Source organism: Mustelus asterias, chromosome 25 (assembly GCF_964213995.1).
Source record: "Mustelus asterias chromosome 25, sMusAst1.hap1.1, whole genome shotgun sequence".
Lineage (NCBI taxonomy): Eukaryota > Metazoa > Chordata > Chondrichthyes > Carcharhiniformes > Triakidae > Mustelus > Mustelus asterias.
In genome coordinates, this window is record NC_135825.1 from 54,450,758 (window position 1) to 54,471,829 (window position 21,072).

General features: G+C 48.4%; 1 protein-coding gene across 15 annotated transcripts in view; it reads left to right on the forward strand.

The window, feature by feature from the left end:
- LOC144479191 (ankyrin repeat and SAM domain-containing protein 1A-like) overlaps positions 1-21,072 on the forward strand; it is a 409,264-nt gene that overhangs the window by 260,633 nt on the left and 127,559 nt on the right. For 9 of the 15 annotated variants that reach the window (XM_078197812.1, XM_078197820.1, XM_078197816.1 and 6 more), the window contains 3 exons: positions 4,731-4,784; positions 5,132-5,204; positions 12,345-12,451. In XM_078197812.1, the coding sequence (XP_078053938.1) occupies positions 4,731-4,784; positions 5,132-5,204; positions 12,345-12,451 (234 nt within the window). The remainder of the gene's footprint in view (positions 1-4,730; positions 4,785-5,131; positions 5,205-12,344; positions 12,452-21,072) is intronic. The other 6 variants (XM_078197819.1, XM_078197823.1, XM_078197814.1 and 3 more) reach the window with 1 other exon arrangement.

Consider the following 21,072-nt stretch of genomic DNA (forward strand, 5'->3'; position numbering starts at 1 on the left):
ATCGACCAGATAGATTCACTTTGTTTATCCAGACAATCATTTCTTCAAAAGACTTTTGACTTGACAAATAAGACTTATCTTTAATGAAACCTTCCATTTCTAAATGTTTATTGATTGTATCTCAAATTATGGATTTCTAATACTGGCTACTTTCCAGCCCGGTGACACAATTTGAGCATTTAAGAAGGATTCTGAAATTGTTGCCTCAAGTCCCCGCTGACTTGCCAGTGCAAGATGCTCCACAATTGGATGCTGGTTAGATTTTCACTTCTGCACTTATCTGTAGTAGTGGTTCCAAGTTCTCCTTTAGGACATCTAACTTCACTTGATATTCTCATCCTCCACCGTTTGACTTCCTCCTTCATTCTGAGCAATGTGCATTTCCTTTATACGCTTTTATATTTCCTTATAGCCCTTTTGACCGCCCCTTTTTTGTCCACAATATTCTTTACATTCCTCATGGTTTTCTTCATTATTGGCAATGCAGATTTTATTATGCACCTCCTTTTTAAGTTTTAGTTTGGTTAGTTATCTGAAGGATTCTATTTTTATACTTTGCAACCTTACAAAAGTAAATTTACTTGTTCAGCATTGTCTCATTTGATTTTCCACTGATGTTCTGCCAATCTGATGGTTAAATCTTCTGCCCAGACAGTTCACGTTGGTGTCTATCATCATCAGTTGTCCAAATGTTATTTGCCTGCACTGTTTGTGTTTCTTTATTCATCTTTCCTTCAAACACCTATCTAAACTAATTTTAAATGTTGACACTGTCTCTGGTTCAGTCAGTTAGCTCTGATGAAAATCACAACCTCGAAGCCACCTGCTTTTAAAAAAAAGACTTTTCTATTCTCTATTTTAAATTTGTGTTTATTCTAGACTTAAATCACTTGGCCAATTCCCTTGGAATACCAGGCCACAATACAAGTTTTCATCATTATTTTCTGTCTTAAAGATAATATTGTATTGAACTAGCTAAGAACTTGGCCTTTATATTTGCAATTAAAGGATCTCACAATTGGTGATTCTATTTAATTAGTCTTGGTTGCCAGTTGCAAAATAATGATGGGAACTGTGTGTCCGGATGTAAGAATGTACTTTCCCACCCATTCTGCTAACTTGTCATAAGCTACACTTCCATCATTTTCAAAATTATTGCTTACTTCTCATTGGATAATCTGGATCCTAGATACTATTCCTATTCAGTTATGTTCTAATACAGATGGTTATATTTCTCAATTTTATGCAGTGCAATTTTTAAATTTACAAGTAAAAATGTTTTATTTACACACAGTTCGTAAGTGCATGCACTACCCATGTGCCAGGTTTCTTTGTGAAAGCATCCTCACAGAATCACAGAATTGTTACAGCACAGATGGGAGCCATTCAGCCCATCTTTTTGTGCCGGCTATGTGTAGAAACAAATTACGTAGTGTCACTTCCCTATCTCCTTGTGGTCATGCATATTCTTTCTTTTCAGATAACAGTTAAATTCCATCTTGAATGCCTCAATTGAACCTGCCTCCCCCACACTCTTGAGCATTGCATTCTAGATTCCAACCATTCGCTGTGAGGAAAAAGTTTTTCCTCATATCGCTTCTTTTGCCAATGACCTTAAATCTATGCCCTCTTGTTCTCAATCCTTCCACCAATAGGAACAGTTTTTCCAAACCCACTCTGCCTTATGATTTTGAAAATCTTTATCAACTCCCCTCTCAACCTTCTCTTCAAGGAGAACATCCCAACTTTCTCACATATCTTCTGGAAATTCATATACACCATAATATTAGTATTACTCTCGTCATCCTTCTCTGTTAGCTCATCAAAAAAACAAATTAGTTAAACATGATTTTGCCCATAGCAAATGCATGCTGGCTTTACTTAATTATCTACATTTGCCCAAGTGACTATTTGTCCTGAATAATGATATCTCAAAGCTTCCCCAATACTAATGTTAAACTAATTGGCCTGTAGTTGCTGGGCTTATCTTTGCAACTTTTTTTGAACAAGAGTGTAAACCTTTGCAATTTTCCAATCCTCTGGCACCATCCCTGAGTCTAAAACTGAAAAATTATTACAAGTGCCTCTGCAATTACACTCCCACATCCCTCAATATCCTTGAATGCATCCTTTTAAGTTCTGGTACCTTAATAATTTTAAATACAGACAGCTTATCCAATATCACCTCACTATGAATATCTCCTCTTTCATTATGGCCTGCACAGCATCTTATTCCTTAGTAAAGACATCTGCAAAGCATGTGTTTAACACCTCAGCCATGTCCCCTGCCTCCATACATAAATCCCCTTTTTGACCCCTATTCGATCCCACTCTTCCTTTTACCACTCTCTGACTATTTATATGCCTATTGAGGACTTTTTGATTTCTCTTTATATTATATCTTTTCATTGCAGGGAGTTTGACAAAGTCTATGCAAACCTAGCATCTTTTCTGAACAGTATGCATTGGGTTCACAACTCAGTTCACAAAATCTGTCACCTGACTGTTACAGCTTCTGAGAGGAACTAACCGTTGCTGACTTCCTCTGCAGAAGATAAAGTTTGCAGCACTAACCTATTGAAGACTAATGTTGTACCCAACCAACTTCTTAGTTTAATATGGAGGTTTCTGAAACCGTTGATGAACTCTCATTGAACCAGAAGAACCACCTTACCTTCAGATCACACAATCTACACCCAGTAATTTCAATTATTCTGTTGAATTCCTCAAAGCTGTATTGACTGTTATTGGGCTGAGATAGTAACTGGGAAGCATCTGTTCCCTAAATAGACCAAGAATACAGAATCCACGATGATTAAGAAACCCAGCCCAAAACTGATGATGCAGCGAATAAATGCTGGTTGAGTGCATTTAATGCTGCTGCCTCCTTGCAGTTCAGATACTCAGCAGAAAGTTGAAGGGCATTCCAACCATTCCATTGCTTCGACATCAAAATTAGGCTCTGATTACTTGTACAAGCCTGTCACATGGAGTAAGCATCACAGATTTGCTGAAGATTATTTTCCATTGTATATTTTAGTCTAACTATGGGCATTTTGCAGGTGTCTCTGTCTTCTGAATTATATTACTTAGGTAATCTTTATTTTAACCGTTACCAATCTCATGACCACTTTCATCAAATGGTGTGCACCGTGCGCACACTGTTTTACCCAACCAACTTCTCGAGGCCACAAAGGATGATTGTTTCTTTTAGGCAGTGTGATGTCGGCTGAGCATTGCAAGTTAGTTGCATTGTAAATTGAGTTTGAAATAAATTTACATTGTAGTACAGATTCTGGAACTTTGAAGAAGACTTTGCATGAGACAATGTGAGACATTACTGATCTGCTGTGGAATGATATACTTGAGGTGCACGTTTAGCACGTGTACAGAACCAACCAGGATGCAATTTATCTAGGAATAGATTATACTAAGTTAACATATTTTTACTTTGATACACCCTAATTCTTTACCAAGATCAGTGTGCTGAAATTTACACAAGTTGATTATTTGCTGTGTTTTCTCACCAGTTTTCAACTCCAATTAGTCTTTCTTGGGTTATCAAAGCCATTTGAAAAAAAATAAACAAACTTAAGTTTAGGGTTTGGTTCTCCACACACAAAACTGCTGTGTAATGATATATTTTAGATGTATGTTTAACTGTCTGAAACCTGTTGTCATTGCTTTATTGCTGTGAAGGACTATTCACATTACATTGTTGTGGAACTGGAGCGGAATTTTCTCTTTGTTCAATGGCAGTGTTAAGCACCCACATATATTCTTTTAATCACCCTCTTTTTGCCGTGCCTCAATCCTGTATTCTCTGCTGCTTTTGAAATCTGTTTCCTTTGTAAATATTTCAGCTGAGTGGTGTTTGGATGTTATTTGTTTAACACAGAAGATCACAGACCATATTCCTTTCTGATTGACACATCAATAAGGATATAAAATCACACTTGCGTTTTATCAGTTGGCGTAAAGCCATATCATGAGCAACAGAAAACAATACATAAATCCATAAATAAGTCCTGATTTTTCTCTTGCAACTATAATCTCAATGATATTTGTTTACATAGGAATAGGGAGCAATTTTGGTCATATATGGTACCAGCATTTGGTTTCTTTATTAAATAAAATTACAACAATAATTATGGCAATGCTCGTTACTCCTTTTTGTCATTGGGTTATTCTTCCCCCCCTCCCCATTATACCTTTATTGCTACGATGAAGCCAAATAACTGATTTTTTACATGAGAGTTTAAGGTTGCACAAGCTTCAATTTATTTTTTATGACTGTCTGAATTTAGCTTCACTTCAAGCAATCCTGCATAAATTTTGTTTTTGTTGGTTTTCAACCAAAAGAAAATACGTGCAATTGTACAAAGTACAATGTTGTGATCTCCAGTGACTAATGTATGTAAAATATCAAATTGAAAAACATCATCTTGAAAGTATCTGATGCTCTTTCTGTGAGATCCGCTGTGATATGCAAATGTCTCTTACACACACTTGGATTTGCTAGTTCATTTTTGAATCCAGCAGCTTAATAATATTTGACCTTGCAGGGAAGAGAGTGTTTTTCCTGTTGTTTGCAGTTTATTTGTGCAGTCTGCCGATGTGTTTGATAAATGAGTTGGATTATTAAGTCAGGGCTGTTTTTGTAATTTGATGATGAGTCCTCAGTGATTGCAGTTTACTTCATTATCGTGCATTTATTTCGTCTCCCACAGCAGAAACTACTTCTTCCAATATCTAAACCTCGCAGAACTAAATCTTTGTACAGTGTAAGATTTTTTTTTGTAAGATGGGTTCTAGAATGGTGTGAGGGATTCTGGACCTATGTAAGCTCTGAAATGGTATGCCTGTCAATACTAATCAAAACTTGCTGCTGGATTGGTCTGCTTCTTTTTCCTTTTTATTAGTGAATGTGCATGTTTGTGTTTTTTTTAAGGGTGGCCTGTTGCAGCAGAGATAGCTGTAAGATTGAATTGGGCTTTAGCTAGTGGCGTGACTCGCTTAAATTTGGCTTGTGCTTGCTGATGCTGGTATTCACTTGGAAGAATCAAAATTAACTAAAAAATGTACCGTTGTCAAAACAATCAGTATCCTAACTGCTTATTTCTTCTTCTAGATTGAGAAAATAATGAGTTCCATTGGTGCAGGGATTGACAGCGATTTCAGAAAAGAATGGCAGAATGCTTCAGGTAATTAGAGTATGTAAAATCAGCTATTTGGCTGAATAAGCTAGAATTTACATAATAGTTAATTCACAATATACTGGTTGTATTTAAACTCAACTTGCATTTCTTTGCATGTAAGATAACGACCAGTAATTACCCCTCCAGATTAAAGAAAAGTATTCACATCGTTAGTTTAGAATAGCTGCTGCAAAGAAACTACTGAACGTGCCTGTGGCCATAACGGTGCTTAACAGGATGTTAGATGCTAAGATTGTGGTGTGGTATGAATAAGCTTTACTTTGATTCATGAATTGATGTAAAATCTTGTGAAAGATTTATTTTTTTAATCCAAAGTTTAGCATTACTGAACAAAAGGTGGTAAATTGGGATTTTTTGGAAAATTTCTACAAGTCCGGACCAAGTAAGAGTTTATAAACAGCTACAAGTATGTCTTTTTATTTGTGGGCTTATGTTGAAAACAGTTTAACGCTTAGCCTACTAAATAAGGAGGAGTGCTCAAATGCTGAATTGGGACCAGAATTTTGAGTTTTTTTATGGGAAAATAATAACGTAATACAATTTTGTATTATTGCTAGGGAGTTTAATAAACCTTCTCACTTGAAATGAACCTCTCATGGTTTTACATTTACCATTATTTAATTGGTGACTATCGGGCCCACACGGAGGACCAGTGGGAAAAAGACTCTTGAATCTCAGGTCCCTGAGGTTCATCGTTACACTATAATGTGATTGTTGCACTCCAACAAGCTGCTGCCAAATATAGAACTTTTAATATAAAACTGCTTTTGATTTGAAATGAATTTATATTAAATAAACTAATCTTGTGTTGTGCAAGAATGTGTGGATTATATGGTACCAAATTAGTATTCCACTGTATGTATGAGATACAATAACTTGGAATATTTACTGGGGAGGTATGATTGTGAATTTATACCCACCTTTTTATCATGGAATATTTTGCAAAGTATCTATATACGATGTATTTCAGTTAGAGGGCATAGCCTCAAAATAAGGGGGAGCAGATTTAGGACTGAGTTGAGGAGGTACCTCTTCACCCAAAGGGTTGTGAATCTGTGGAATTCCCTGCCCAGTGAAGCTGTTGAGACTACCTCATTGAATGTATTTTGAACCTTTAAGGAATTAAGGGTTATGGTGAGCGGGCGGTAAGTGGAGCTGAGTCCACGAAAAGATCAGCCATGATCTTATTGAATGGCAGAGCAGGCTCGAGTGGCCAGATGGCCTACTCCTGCTCCTAGTTCTTAAGTTATGTTCAAAAAATCTATTGACCTGTTGGTGAGGAATATACTCTCAAAATAAAATTGGACCTAAAAAGATTAACTCTCATTACCCTTACCTTCTCCGTTGTCCTTAACGATCCACCTCCCTCATTGCACCACCAGCCTTTTGTTAATTGTGGAGTAATTGTGTTTAATTATCTGCAAATTGAAGTAATTATCTGGGAATTATTTTGAGTCCCCACAAATGGTCCAAGACAAACTATGATGGTTGGGGTCAGGTGGTGAATACCCTGTAATGTATAACTGTAAATATATTGAAACGTATTGCTGAAAAAGAGACATGCCACTGGAGCTTTCTGCCTTGCCCTGGCCGCCCCTCGCCCCCTGCCCGTCCCCTAGCCGTCCGCCCCCTCATACTCTTTCCATCCTCACCCTTCCTCCCTGATGTCTTTCACCCTGAAGCCCCCCTCCTTCCTTCACCCCTTCTTCAAGCATGCGATGTGGGCTTCTCTGGCTAGGCCATCCCCAACTGCCCTTGAGAAGGTCATGGTGTACTGCCACAGTTTGAGGTGTAGGGACTTCCAGGATTTTGAGCCAGCAAATGTGATGGAATGGTGATATATTTTCAAGTCAGCATGGTGAGTGACTTGGAAGTAAATCTCCAGGTGATGGTGTTCCCATGTCTCTGCTGCCCCTGACCTTCTGGATGGTATGGCTTGTATGTTTGGAAGGTGCTTCGCAAGAAACCTTGGAGAGTTTCTGCAATCATCTTGTAGATGGTGGACACAGCTGCCACTGTTCATTGATGGTAGAGGGATTGAATGTTTGTGGAAGGGGTAGCAATCAAGTGGGCTGCTTTGTGCTGGATGGTGTCGAGCTTCTTGAGTGCTGTTAGAGCTGCACCTGTCCAGGCAAGTGGAGAAAACTCCATCACACTCCACATTTGCATCTTGCAGATGGTGGTCAGGCTTTGGAGTCAGAGGATGAGTTATTCAGCACAGGATTCATAGCCTCTGACCTACGCTTGTGGCCACAGTATTTATATGGTTGGTCCAGTTCACTTTCTGGTCAATGTTAAACTCCAGGATGTTGTTATTGGGGGATTCAGCAATGGTAATGGCATTGAATGTCCCTCCTCCTCCAGCCTCTGTCTTTTCTTCTCGATCATTAACTTCACCTTGTCCCACCTCCTCATTTTCCCCCCTCCCTTTCTTCTCCCTTGTTATCTTCCTCATTCAATCCCTTCGCTCCAGGGCGGCACGGTGGCACAGTGGTTAGCACTGCTGCCTCACAGCACCAGGGATCCGGGTTCGATTCCCAGCTTGGGTCATTGTGTGGACTCTGCACAGTCTCCCTGTGTCTGCGTGGGTTTCCTCCAGGTGCTCCCGTTTCCTCCCACAGTCCTAAAGATGTGCTGGTTAGGTGCATTGGCCGTGTTAAATTCTCGCTCAGTGTACCCAAACAGGGGACAGAGTGTGGCAACTCGGGGATTTTCACAATGACTTCATTGCAGTGTTAATGTAAGCTGAGTTGTGATAAATAAACTGAAAAAAACTGTCCCTTCACCCTTCCCCTTGCCTCTTCAACTTCCCTCCTCCTCCTCTATCCTCCCTTCCTAGATCCGCATCCCTGGAACCTCCCTTCCTCTTCTGTCGGTATCCCTACCAAACTGCCTGCTGCTTCTATCGCTGCTCCTCTCCCCAGTCAAGCCTCGCTTCCTCTTCTACACTCCCATCCTCTGTGCTTCACCTTTCCATCGTTCCTCCCTCTCCTGCTCTATTCCTCCTTTCTGCTCCCTCCCTGCTCGCTCAGTCCCCTTCAGTCTCAGTACCTCCCCTTCGTTATTTTTCTCTTTCGCTCGCTCTCTTTCTTGGTTCTTCTCCCTTTTCCCGTATGTCACCTTCCACTCCATCCAACATGACCCACTTTCAACTCCCTCTCCCCTCCATCTCCCCTCCCCCCGCCATCTCCCATCACCCCCCCCCCTCCGTCTCCCTACCCCCCTCCGTCTCCCCTCTCCCTTCCGTCTCCCCTCTCCCCTCCGTCTCACCTCCCCCCTCCGTCTCCCACCTCCTCTCCCCGCTCCCCCCTCCGTCTCCCTACCTCGCTCTGTCTCCCATCTTCCACCCCCCTCTGTCTCCCTAGCCCCCTCTGTCTCCCTAGCCCCCTCCGTCTCCCTAGCCCCCTCCGTCTCCCTAGCCCCCTCCGTCTCCCTAGCCCCCTCCGTCTCCCTAGCCCCCTCCGTCTCCCTAGCCCCCTCCGTCTCCCTAGCCCCCTCCGTCTCCCTAGCCCCCTCCGTCTCCCTAGCCCCCTCCGTCTCCCTAGCCCCCTCCGTCTCCCTAGCCCCCTCCGTCTCCCTAGCCCCCTCCGTCTCCCTAGCCCCCTCCGTCTCCCTAGCCCCCTCCGTCTCCCTAGCCCCCTCCGTCTCCCTAGCCCCCTCCGTCTCCCTAGCCCCCTCCGTCTCCCTAGCCCCCTCCGTCTCCCCAGCCCCCTCCGTCTCCCCAGCCCCCTCCGTCTCCCCAGCCCCCTCCGTCTCCCCAGCCCCCTCCGTCTCCCCAGCCCCCTCCGTCTCCCCAGCCCCCTCCGTCTCCCCAGCCCCCTCCGTCTCCCGAGCCCCCTCCGTCTCCCCAGCCCCCTCCGTCTCCCGAGCCCCCTCCGTCTCCCCAGCCCCCTCCGTCTCCCCAGCCCCCTCCGTCTCCCCAGCCCCCTCCGTCTCCCCAGCCCCCTCCGTCTCCCCAGCCCCCTCCGTCTCCCCAGCCCCCTCCGTCTCCCCAGCCCCCTCCGTCTCCCCAGCCCCCTCCGTCTCCCCAGCCCCCTCCGTCTCCCCAGCCCCCTCCGTCTCCCCAGCCCCCTCCGTCTCCCCAGCCCCCTCCGTCTCCCCAGCCCCCTCCGTCTCCCCAGCCCCCTCCGTCTCCCCAGCCCCCTCCGTCTCCCCAGCCCCCTCCGTCTCCCCAGCCCCCTCCGTCTCCCCAGCCCCCTCCGTCTCCCCAGCCCCCTCCGTCTCCCCAGCCCCCTCCGTCTCCCCAGCCCCCTCCGTCTCCCCAGCCCCCTCCGTCTCCCCAGCCCCCTCCGTCTCCCCAGCCCCCTCCGTCTCCCCAGCCCCCTCCGTCTCCCCAGCCCCCTCCGTCTCCCCAGCCCCCTCCGTCTCCCCAGCCCCCTCCGTCTCCCCAGCCCCCTCCGTCTCCCCAGCCCCCTCCGTCTCCCCAGCCCCCTCCGTCTCCCCAGCCCCCTCCGTCTCCCCAGCCCCCTCCGTCTCCCCAGCCCCCTCCGTCTCCCCAGCCCCCTCCGTCTCCCCAGCCCCCTCCGTCTCCCCAGCCCCCTCCGTCTCCCCAGCCCCCTCCGTCTCCCCAGCCCCCTCCGTCTCCCCAGCCCCCTCCGTCTCCCCAGCCCCCTCCGTCTCCCCAGCCCCGTCCGTCTCCCCAGCCCCCTCCGTCTCCCCAGCCCCCTCCGTCTCCCCAGCCCCCTCCGTCTCCCCAGCCCCCTCCGTCTCCCCAGCCCCCTCCGTCTCCCCAGCCCCCTCCGTCTCCCCAGCCCCCTCCGTCTCCCCAGCCCCCTCCGTCTCCCCAGCCCCCTCCGTCTCCCCAGCCCCCTCCGTCTCCCCAGCCCCCTCCGTCTCCCCAGCCCCCTCCGTCTCCCCAGCCCCCTCCGTCTCCCCAGCCCCCTCCGTCTCCCCAGCCCCCTCCGTCTCCCCAGCCCCCTCCGTCTCCCCAGCCCCCTCCGTCTCCCCAGCCCCCTCCGTCGTCTCCCCAGCCCCCTCCGTCGTCTCCCCAGCCCCCTCCGCCGTCTCCCCAGCCCCCTCCGCCGTCTCCCCAGCCCCCTCCGCCGTCTCCCCAGCCCCCTCCGCCGTCTCCCCAGCCCCCTCCGCCGTCTCCCCAGCCCCCTCCGCCGTCTCCCCAGCCCCCTCCGCCGTCTCCCCAGCCCCCTCCCCCGTCGCCCTTCCCCTCCCCCGTCGCCCTTCCCCTCCCCCGTCGCCCTTCCCCTCCCCCGTCGCCCTTCCCCTCCCCCGTCGCCCTTCCCCTCCCCCGTCGCCCTTCCCCTCCCCCGTCGCCCTTCCCCTCCCCCGTCGCCCTTCCCCTCCCCCGTCGCCCTTCCCCTCCCCCGTCGCCCTTCCCCTCCCCCGTCGCCCTTCCCCTCCCCCGTCGCCCTTCCCCTCCCCCGTCTCCCTTCCCCTCCCCCGTCTCCCTTCCCCTCCCCCGTCTCCCTTCCCCTCCCCCGTCTCCCTTCCCCTCCCCCGTCTCCCTTCCCCTCCCCCGTCTCCCCTCCCCCCTCCACTCTCCGATCCCCCCGCGCCTCTCCGATCCCCCCGCGCCTCTCCGATCCCCCCCGCGCCTCTCCGATCCCCCCCGCGCCTCTCCGATCCCCCCCGCGCCTCTCCGATCCCCCCCGCGCCTCTCCGATCCCCCCCCCGCGCCTCTCCGATCCCCCCCCCGCGCCTCTCCGATCCCCCCCCGCGCCTCTCCGATCCCCCCCGCGCCTCTCCGATCCCCCCCGCGCCTCTCCGATCCCCCCGCGCCTCTCCGATCCCCCCCCGCGCCTCTCCGATCCCCCCCGCGCCTCTCCGATCCCCCCCGCGCCTCTCCGATCCCCCCCGCGCCTCTCCGATCCCCCCCGCGCCTCTCCGATCCCCCCCGCGCCTCTCCGATCCCCCCCGCGCCTCTCCGATCCCCCCCGCGCCTCTCCGATCCCCCCCGCGCCTCTCCGATCCCCCCCGCGCCTCTCCGATCCCCCCCGCGCCTCTCCGATGCCCCCCCGCGCCTCTCCGATGCCCCCCCGCGCCTCTGCGGTGCACTCCCCGCGCCTCTGCGGTGCACCCCCCGCGCCTCTGCGGTGCCCCCCCCGCGCCTCTGCGGTGCCCCCCCCCCCCGCGCCTCTGCGTGTATCCTGTCAAGAATTTAACTGACTTTGTGAACTGCTTAGCTCAATGTGAAACATGCCACTCTTTCCCAGTTTAGCAAAGATAAGCAAATTCATCATATTTATGAGATAAGTTGCTTTAATTTGTATTCATGGATTGTTGTGTTTCCCTGATGGAAAGCAATTATATACAAACAAATCAATCAAATCCAACCAATTGAAGCAGGCTAAGGGGTTCGAAGGAAAATGTTCAGAAAACTAGGCAGATTTGGATTGTAAATTTCTATTGCGTTTTGCTTCTTGCTGAAGTCCATACTCTCAGCGTTAAAGACTGATATTGCTTTCTTATTGCCGCAGAGTGCAGAGTTTTCGGCTTTCTATCATTCCTCCTGAAGTTGCCTCATTTCTCCTGACACAGTCATATGCTGCTCGGTATTGAATGGCTGTTGGTGTATTCTAATCAGTGTTATGCGCTAGGAGCTCAGAGGGGGGAGGGGGCAGCATAGGGCGATCATAGTGTGAAGGGACCAAGCAAGGAGCTCAGCTGGCAGACAATGAACGCTGCTGCAGCACCAAGAGCTGATCATTAAACTGAGTTTGAAGCTCTGTTCCCCGCTGTATTATTAGCATCGGAAAAGAGGCAGTGAGTGCAGCTGCTTTAGCTGGCTTGAATGCAGAGGCAGCAGCTCTCAGATGCTGCATACCACATACCTGATTCAAATACGTTAACTAATGGGGACTCGAGAGAGTCTGGGATATTTGACAATCATTCTACATGGCTATCACTGTGGATTACAGAAATCTATGCAAAGTCTAACAAATTGGTATCCCTGAACTCTAATTAGGATCTCAGCAGGGTTTTAAAGCATTCCCTGGATTTGGGACAACGCTCTGAGGTGTTGCAGTTCAGAGCATTTTGCTTGGATCAGATGCCCCAGCACGTTGCAGAGGACCATGATGTGGCAGTGTCATATCTCCTCCTCGGAGTGCCGCTGTTACCGCCTCAATGGTTTTTCCTTGCTTAAGCGTTTGCCGATCAATCTTTCAACAGGTTCACGGATGTTGGAGCAGAGTGTTGGGCAATGGCTCGAGTCGATTGGGATGCAACAGTACGAAAGTAAGCTGGTGCTGAACGGGTTCGATGATGTGCGCTTCATGGTAAGTGCACCCATCCGTGCATTTTTAGCTGATGTTTAACATCTTCAGTAATATACCAGCTGATGTAATATGTATTCCGATGAAGTAAGTTAGATTCTCATCAGCATTTGCCAACATACCCAGGTACCATTGCTTTTTCTGACTATGGTGGATCATTTATTGACTTTACGGGAGCATTGATTAAAAATAAGAAGTTAATGTTAACCAGAGTCATTACAAAGGGATATAGCCTGTCCCATGTCTGAAGATGTTAAACAAAGTTACAATCATATCCTATCTGTCTCTCGTCACTCTGCTAACTAAATGTGTCACTTCCTCTCAAGAATATAATAATTTGGAAAAGTTTAGTGATGTCTTTCTTGCCATGTGATATGAGCCTTACTCCATTTCAGATGGATTTGAAAAGTGAAAACTTTTTAAAAAGTGTATATTTAAAGATTCCCTTGTTTTTTAAAAAACTTAAACTGAGCATAAGTTTTTTAAAAATGTCAATGGAAAACTGCAGCCTTTTTAACAATTCTTGTGGAGCACATAGCTCTAAAATATAGCAGAGTCTGAAAAAAGGGAAAGATTTCAGGTTAAGTCTGCTTCTATCTGTTAGATCAGTATGCAGAGCCCTCATCCCTCTTTTGATATTTTCCCCTTTATGTTAATAATCAGTATTGGTTAATCTTTGGATTAGAATTTTGTTGTTTTCCCACTGGTTGCAAACTAGTTGGGGAACTAATCCAACTTTAAACAATTGCAGCAGCACCAATATTTCGAGAATAAAGGTATTCCCTCAGGATTTTGGGAGATGCATTAAGATGGGTTGTTTTTGTGATATCAGTAATTTGCCTCAGGCGCTGCATACTTGCGAATTTTGATTCCAACAATAAGTTGACATCTAAAATAGATGTGCATTGCACCATTCATTTACCCATTTTGTGAAAGGCATGATCAAGGAAGAGTTAATTAGTAAGGGCAGCATTTATCAGAAGTGCTGTATAATCCTTTATAGTCTGGGTCTTTGTTGGAGTAACTGCTTTTCTGCAAGCAATAATAGCTCGGGTTTTACTAAGCTTTTGTGCAAGCTTCATATGATAAATTAAGTTCCAATTTGCACATCGACACTGAAGTCAGATTTGAATAATGAATGCAGGAATTCTAACATTTACTTCTATTGGAAATGGGACTGCAGAGATAAGTTCCCAATGTGTAGTGATAGGTTCACTTGCAGAGTCTTTCCAATACAATTCCTGTCGCCACAGAATCAGCATTTAGCCCAGCTTTCCTTGCAATGTGGAAATATAGTATTCTGTAGGCCAGCCTCGTCCAACCTCTTGGTGTGGGAGGGCAGGCCCATTTCAACCTTTATTTCCACTGAAAGAGGCGATGAGCAAATTTGAGGCAGATGAAGTTTGGCACAACATGAATTTCAAAAGAAAAGTTGAGGTGTGAAAAGAAACAACTGGCTGAGCGAACAAAACACATAAAAGGCAGTGTCAAAGATTAGAATGGACAATGAAAGATATTAGTAAGAAATAAAGATGACTATTAGTGTGAAAGAGTGAGTGTGTCCACTGCTCACTCCCAGGTATAGGTACTCCAGAATCCACCAAGAGAGTGGGTGAGAGTGCCCCCATATTCAGCACAACTCCTGACTCACTCTTGTCCTGCCCCTGACGCTCAATCCTTTACCCCCCCCTTCAATAACCCCCTCCACTTCACTCGCTCTCCCTCCCCATCCCTCCCATTTACCCTCCCCCTACCCCCCATTAACTCCTGGTGCCCTCATCCACACTCAATCTCCCCGTACCCCCGTTAGCTCACTCTCCCCTGTCCACCCCCACTCACTCTCCCCTGTCCACCCCCACTCACTCTCCCCTGTCCACCCCCACTCACTCTCCCCTGTCCACCCCCACTCGCTCTCCCCTGTCCACCCCCACTCCCTTTCCCCTGTCCACCCCCACGCACTCTCCCCTGTCCACCCCCACGCACTCTCCCCTGTCCACCCCCGCGCACTCTCCCCTGTCCACCGCCACTCACTCTCCCCTGTCCACCGCCACTCCCTTTCCCCCGTCCACCCCCACTCCCTTTCCCCCGTCCACCCCCACACCCTTTCCCCCCGTCCACCCCCACTTGCTCTCCCCCGTCCACCCCCACTTGCTCTCCCCTGTCCACCCCCACTTGCTCTCCCCTGTCCACCCCCACTTGCTCTCCCCTGTCCACCCCCACTTGCTCTCCCCTGTCCACCCCCACTCACTCTCCCCTGTCCACCCCCACTCACTCTCCCCTGTCCACCCCCACTCACTCTCCCCTGTCCACCCCCACTCACTCTCCCCTGTCCACCCCCACGCACTCTCCCCTGTCCGCCCCCACTCCCTTTCCCCCGTCCACCCCCACTCCCTTTCCCCTGTCCACCCCCACTCACTCTCCCCTCTCCACCCCCACTCACTCTCCCCCGTCCACCTCCACTCCCTTTCCCCCGTCCACCCGCACTCGCTCTCCCCTGTCCAGCCCCACTCACTTTCCCCTGTCCACCCCCACGCACTCTCCCCTGTCCACCCCCACGCACTCTCCCCTGTCCACCCCCACTCGCTCTCCCCTGTCCACCCCCACTCGCTCTCCCCTGTCCACCCCCACTCACTCTCCCCTGTCCACCCCCACTTGCTCTCCCCTGTCCACCCCCACTCACTCTCCCCTGTCCACCCCCACTCACTCTCCCCTGTCCACCCCCACTCACTCTCCCCTGTCCACCCCCACTTGCTCTCCCCTGTCCACCCCCACTCCCTTTCCCCTGTCCACCCCCACTCACTCTCCCCTGTCCACCACCACGCACTCTCCCCTGTCCGCCCCCACTCCCTTTCCCCCATCCACCCCCACTCCCTTTCCCCCGTCCACCCCCACTCCCTTTCCCCTGTCCACCCCCACTCACTCTCCCCTCTCAACCCCCACTCACTCTCCCCCGTCCACCCCCACTCCCTTTCCCCCGTCCACCCCCACTCACTCTCCCCTGTACACCCCCACTCCCTTTCCCCTGTCCACCCCCACTCACTCTCCCCTATCCAACCCCACTTGCTCTCCGCTGTCCACCCCCACTCACTCTCCCCTATCCAACCCCACTCGCTCTCCCCTGTCCACCCCCACTCACTCTCCCCTGTCCACCCCCACGCACTCTCCCCTGTCCACCCCCACTCTCTCTCCCCTGTCCACCCCCACTCTCTTTCCCCTGTCCACCCCCACGCACTCTCCCCTGTCCACCCCCACGCACTCTCCCCTCTCCACCCCCGCGCACTCCTCTCCCCTGCGCACTCCTCTCCCCTCTCCGTCCCCGCGCACTCTTCTCCCCTCTCCGCCCCCGCGCACTCCTCTCCCCTGTCCGCCCCCGCGCACTCCTCTCCCCTGTCCGCCCCCGCGCACTCCTCTCCCCTGTCCGCCCCCGCGCACTCCTCTCCCCTGTCCGCCCCCGCGCACTCCTCTCCCCTGTTCGCCCCCGCGCACTCCTCTCCCCTGTCCGTCCCCGCACACTCCTCTCCCCTGTCCGCCCCCACGCACTCCTCTCCCCTGTCCGTCCCCGCGCACTCCTCTCCCCTGTCCGTCCCCACGCACTCCTCTCCCCTGTCCGCCCCCGCGCACTCCTCTCCCCTGTCCGCCCCCACGCACTCTTCTCCCCTGTCCGCCCCCACTCTCTTTCCCCTGTCCGCCCCGTGCACTCCTCTCCCCTGTCCGCCCCCGACCATTACCGCAGTTCACTCACTCTCTCGAGCTCCCGCCGTCCCTTGCTCGCTCTCTCTCTCTCACACACCGGCCCCTCGCGCTCACTTCCTCCCCCTTCCTTATATTGTCTACTCGCTCACGCTCAACTGGGCCATGCCTCAGCTGCCCCCTGCCCTGCCTTTCTGACACCTGTAATTTTCCATCAAAAGTTACCACTGTTCACTTGTCATCCAATCAGAGGCTGGTTGCTCTCTGTGTTAGCTGCTGATGGGCTTGCTATCAGCCTATCTGCAGCTGAGGCAGAACGAAACCAACCTATGAAATTAATGAGCCGTCTTCCAGCGTATCGCAGTTAGTTGAATGTCCAACGAATTGGTGGGCTGTGTCTCGAGGCCGTGTGGGACGCAATCTGACCTGCAGGCTGAGAGTTGGACAAGCCTGCTCTCAGTAGTTTGAAGATTTGTAGGGTTTTGTAATTGTTAGCAGTTACCCAACAATTTTCTTCCTCTGATCTTTGCATGAGTGAAGCCAGATTAAGAAACTTTGATCAGGAAGTACAAAATTTTGTTTACTCCAAGAAAAATATCTATTAAGTGTCACCTGTAAAGTTTTAACCTTTCAATTAGTGGGTCCTGGTAATTTTTTTTATGATTGAGGTGAGTTAATTAGAGGAATATTCAGTTATTATTTTATGAAAATCTTTTCCAGAAAAATCCTCGGGCTGTGAACTATAGTGAGGAATGAGCAGTAAATGGCGTGACACTTCAGTTGTCCTCCTGTTTCACATTTAGTTACTATTTCATTCATTCAAAACACATAACTGATTTGAAAATTTGCAAGTGTCAATAGATGTACTTTTAAATTCTTCGTAAGTTATCAAATCTGATGCTTTCCTCAGTTTCATAGAATAAATTGAAAATAATGAATTTTACCATATGAGTTGGAAGTTTGGCTGAGTGAACGTTGGGTTTTGAAATCGGGTAACCAAATGGATATTGAAATTCAAGGCTCGAAAGCTTACTACAATTAAAATGCTGCATATTGGATTGAATTTTAATATTTAGAACTATTTCTGAAGTATTTTTTGAAGTGAAAATTATGGTCTGGGGCTCTAGAAACATATTTACTAAATGTGCATTGCTGTATTAGATCTGAGCCATGTGCATTTTGTCCAGTGAGATATGGCAAAAATCCATTTCCGCATGCAGTATCAATTGTGTGTAATATCCAACTCAAGACCAACATTTATTGCCCATCCCTAATTGCCCCTGAGAAGTCCATGTGGTGTAGGTATATCCACAGTGCTGTTCAGGAATGAGTTCCAGAATTTTTACCCAGCGACAATTGGGGAAGGGTAAGCAAGAGTCAGTTAAACAGTACTGTTACACAGAACTATACCGTTATACAGAACATAAAGAAGGGAGAAGGATGGTATGTCAAAGGCTGTGGCGGGGTCAAATGAGTAAGAAGAGGCAGTGCACCACAATCAACTACAAAGGATATAATTTGTGAATTTGATTATGGCTCTTTCAGTACTTTGACGTGATTCCGGTACAATCATCTACAGCAAGGCTATGGATAATAAGGACATTGTTTGCTCAAACAAACATTTCGGAGAAAGATACAGGGATATTTTTGATCCACAATAGCTTGCATTCTTCAATGTTCACCTCGGTGATCTATTGCAGAATGTCTCAGGAAAAGTTATTAGTTTCAGGAGATGAGATGAGAAAAGGGTAAAAGAATAAACTAATTCAGAATGTGTCCTCACAGCCAAAGATCGAGGACTAGTTTCCTGTTTCATTCAATGTCCACAAAACTGCTTCAATTATATCTCTTTGTTAGTATGTCGAGCTCTCTGAAACTGATTCTATGTTCATTAAAGCATGTAAATGCACATTACAATCAAAGCTGGTGAAGGAACTGAAACATGGGACAAATTCCTCTAGGAAGAACTACCATGTATCTGCTTATGTTGTAATATATTTGTATAGTAGTTTACACAATCAATTGGCAAGCTACTGTACAGTGAATGCATTAGTTGTGAGAGAGTTCATGTATACCAGCTCTGCACCTAATTTTTCTGATTGCATGTGCTATTTCTCAAAATTCATATTCTGCAGCTTTCAAATGAATGCTGTTGCTTAGTTCAATCATTCATGAGTGATATAAAGCTGCATCAGCCACATTAGAGTCTAAAAAAAGCAAGAAATGGAAGCAGGATTAGATCAAATGGCTCATTGAGCCTGCTCCGCCATTCAGTTGGCAAAATCTGGGCAAAAAAAGTATTTTTGATTTGATTTGTTATTGTCACATGTATTAGTATACAGTGAAAAATATTGTTTCTTGCGCGCTATACGGACAGAGCTTACCGTTCATAGAGAAGGAAACGAGAGAGTGCAGAATGTAGTGTTACTGTCATAGCTAGAGTGTAGAGAAAGATCAACTTAATACAAGGTAGGTCCATTCAAAAGTCTGACAGCAGCAGGGAAAAAGCTGTTCTTGAGTAGGTTAGTACGTGACCTCAGACGGAAGAAGGTGAAAGAGAGGATGTCTGGGATGGGTGGGGTCCTTAATTGTGCTGGCTGCTTTGCTGAGGCAGCGGGAAGTGTAGACAGAGTCAGTGGATGGAATGCTGGTTTGCTGGATTGGGCTACATTCACGATCTTTTGTAGTTTCTTGCGGTCTTGGGCAGAGCAGGAGCCATACCAAGCTGTGATACAGCCAGAAAGAATGCTTTCTATGGTGCATCTGTAAAAGTTGGTGAGAGTCGTAGCTGACATGCCAAATTTCCTTAGTCTTCTGAGAAAGTAGAGGCGTTTGTGGGCTTTCTTAACCAAAGTGTCGGCATGGGGTGGGGGGACCAGGACAGGTTGTTCTGGACACCTAAAAACTTGAAGCTCTTGACCCTTTCTACTTCATCGTCATTGATGTGGACAGGGGCATGTTCTCCTCTACGTTTCCTGAAGTTGACGACGATCTCCTTCATTTTGTTGACATTGAGGGAGAGATTATTGTTGCCGCACCAGTTCACCAGATTCTCTATCTTATTCCTATATTCTGTCTCTTCATTGTTTGAGATCTGACCCATTACAGTGGTGTCGTCAGCAAAATTGAAAATCGAGTTGGAGGGGAATTTGGCCTCAGTCATAGGTGTATAAGGAGTATAGTAGGGGGCTGAGAACACAGCCTTGTGGGGCACCGGTGTTGAGGCTGATTGTGGAGGAGGCGTTGTTGCCTATCCTTACTGATTGTGGTCTATGAGTTAGGAAATTCAGGATCCAGTTGCAGAGGGAGGAGCCGAGGCCCAGGCCACAGAGTTTGGAGATGAGTTTCATAGGAATAATGGTGTTGAAGGCTGAGCTGTAGTCAATAAATAGGAGTCTGACATAGGTATCCTTGTGTTCCAGGGTAGAGTGCAGGGCCAGGGAGATGGCATCTGCTGTGGACCTTTGTGGCGATAGGCAAACTGTAGTGGATCCAAATAGTCCGGGAGGCTGGAATTGATTCGTGCCATGACTAAACTTTCGAAGCACTTCGTAATGATGGATGTCAGAGCCACCGGCCAATAGTCACTAAGGCTTGGCTTTTCTTAGGTACTGGGATGACGGTCATCTTCTTGAAGCAGATAGGGACCTCAGATTGTTGTAAAGAGAGGTTGAAGATGTCTGTGAATACTCCGCCAGCTGATCCACGCAGGATCCAAGTGCTTGTCCGGGTACCCCATCCGGGCCAGTTGCTTTCCGTGGGTTGACCTTCGAGAAAGCTGCTCTGACATCTGCAGTGGTGACCCCAGATACAGGTTCATCCAGGGCTTCCAGGGTGGAGGTCATGCTCTCACTGACCTCTTGCTCAAAACAGGTGTAGAATGCATTGAGCTCATCAGGGAGGGGTGTGTTGGAGCCGGCGATTTTACATGCCTTCATCGTACAGTGTAGAAATAGCCCTTCAGTCCATCGAGTTTGCACCGACAGTAATTACCACTAAAGTTGCACTAATCCCATTTTCCAGCACTTCTCCCATATCCTTGACGTGCTCATCCAAATATTTTTTAAAGATTGGAAGGCTTCAAGCCTCCGCTACCTTCTCAGGCAGTGCATTCCAGATTCTCACCACCCTCTGTGTGAAATTTTTTTCAAAGCCGCTCTGAATCTCCTGCCCTCACCCAGAAAACTGTGCCCCCTCATGATTGACCCCTCAACCAAATGGAACAGTTACTTCCTATTTTGGGTTTCAACTCCATTTTCCCATCCTCTTCCAATATCCCTTTGTTCTCTGAGAGACCAAAAATCTGTGTATCCAAGCCATAAATGTATTCAACGGTGGAGCATTCACAACCCTTTGAGTGAAGTAATTTCTCCTCATCTCTGCATAGACTGGTACCCATTGTAATAAATCTCCTCTGGTCTCTTTCTAAGACCTTGATAGCCTCCGTAAGGTTGTGGCATTCTGAATTGGCTACAATGCGAGAACCTAACAAGTCTTTTATAAATGTTTCACCTAACTTCCTTGCTTTTGTACTCTGCCTTGATTTATATTCCTTTTTAACAGCCTTTTAACATGTCCTGCCACCTTCAGAAATTGTGTCTATACACCACCTGGCCTCTCCTCCTTGCACCTACATGATGAATTGTACCATTTAATTTGTATTGTCTCTCCCCTTCCTGTGGAGTATGGAGAGAAAGCGAGAGTGGGATACTGATCATATTGAATGGTGGTGCAGACTCGAAGAACTGAATGGCCCACTCCCTCACCTATTTTCTATGTTTCTATATTATAATGAATCGGTTCACACTGTTCTGAATTAGATGTAATCTGCCATTCCACCAGCCTGAAGTCTGTTCCTATTCCCCTTCACAGTTTACTACAGTTCCATGGTATCTGCAAACTTTGAAACTTTTCCCTGCATACCCACACTGAGG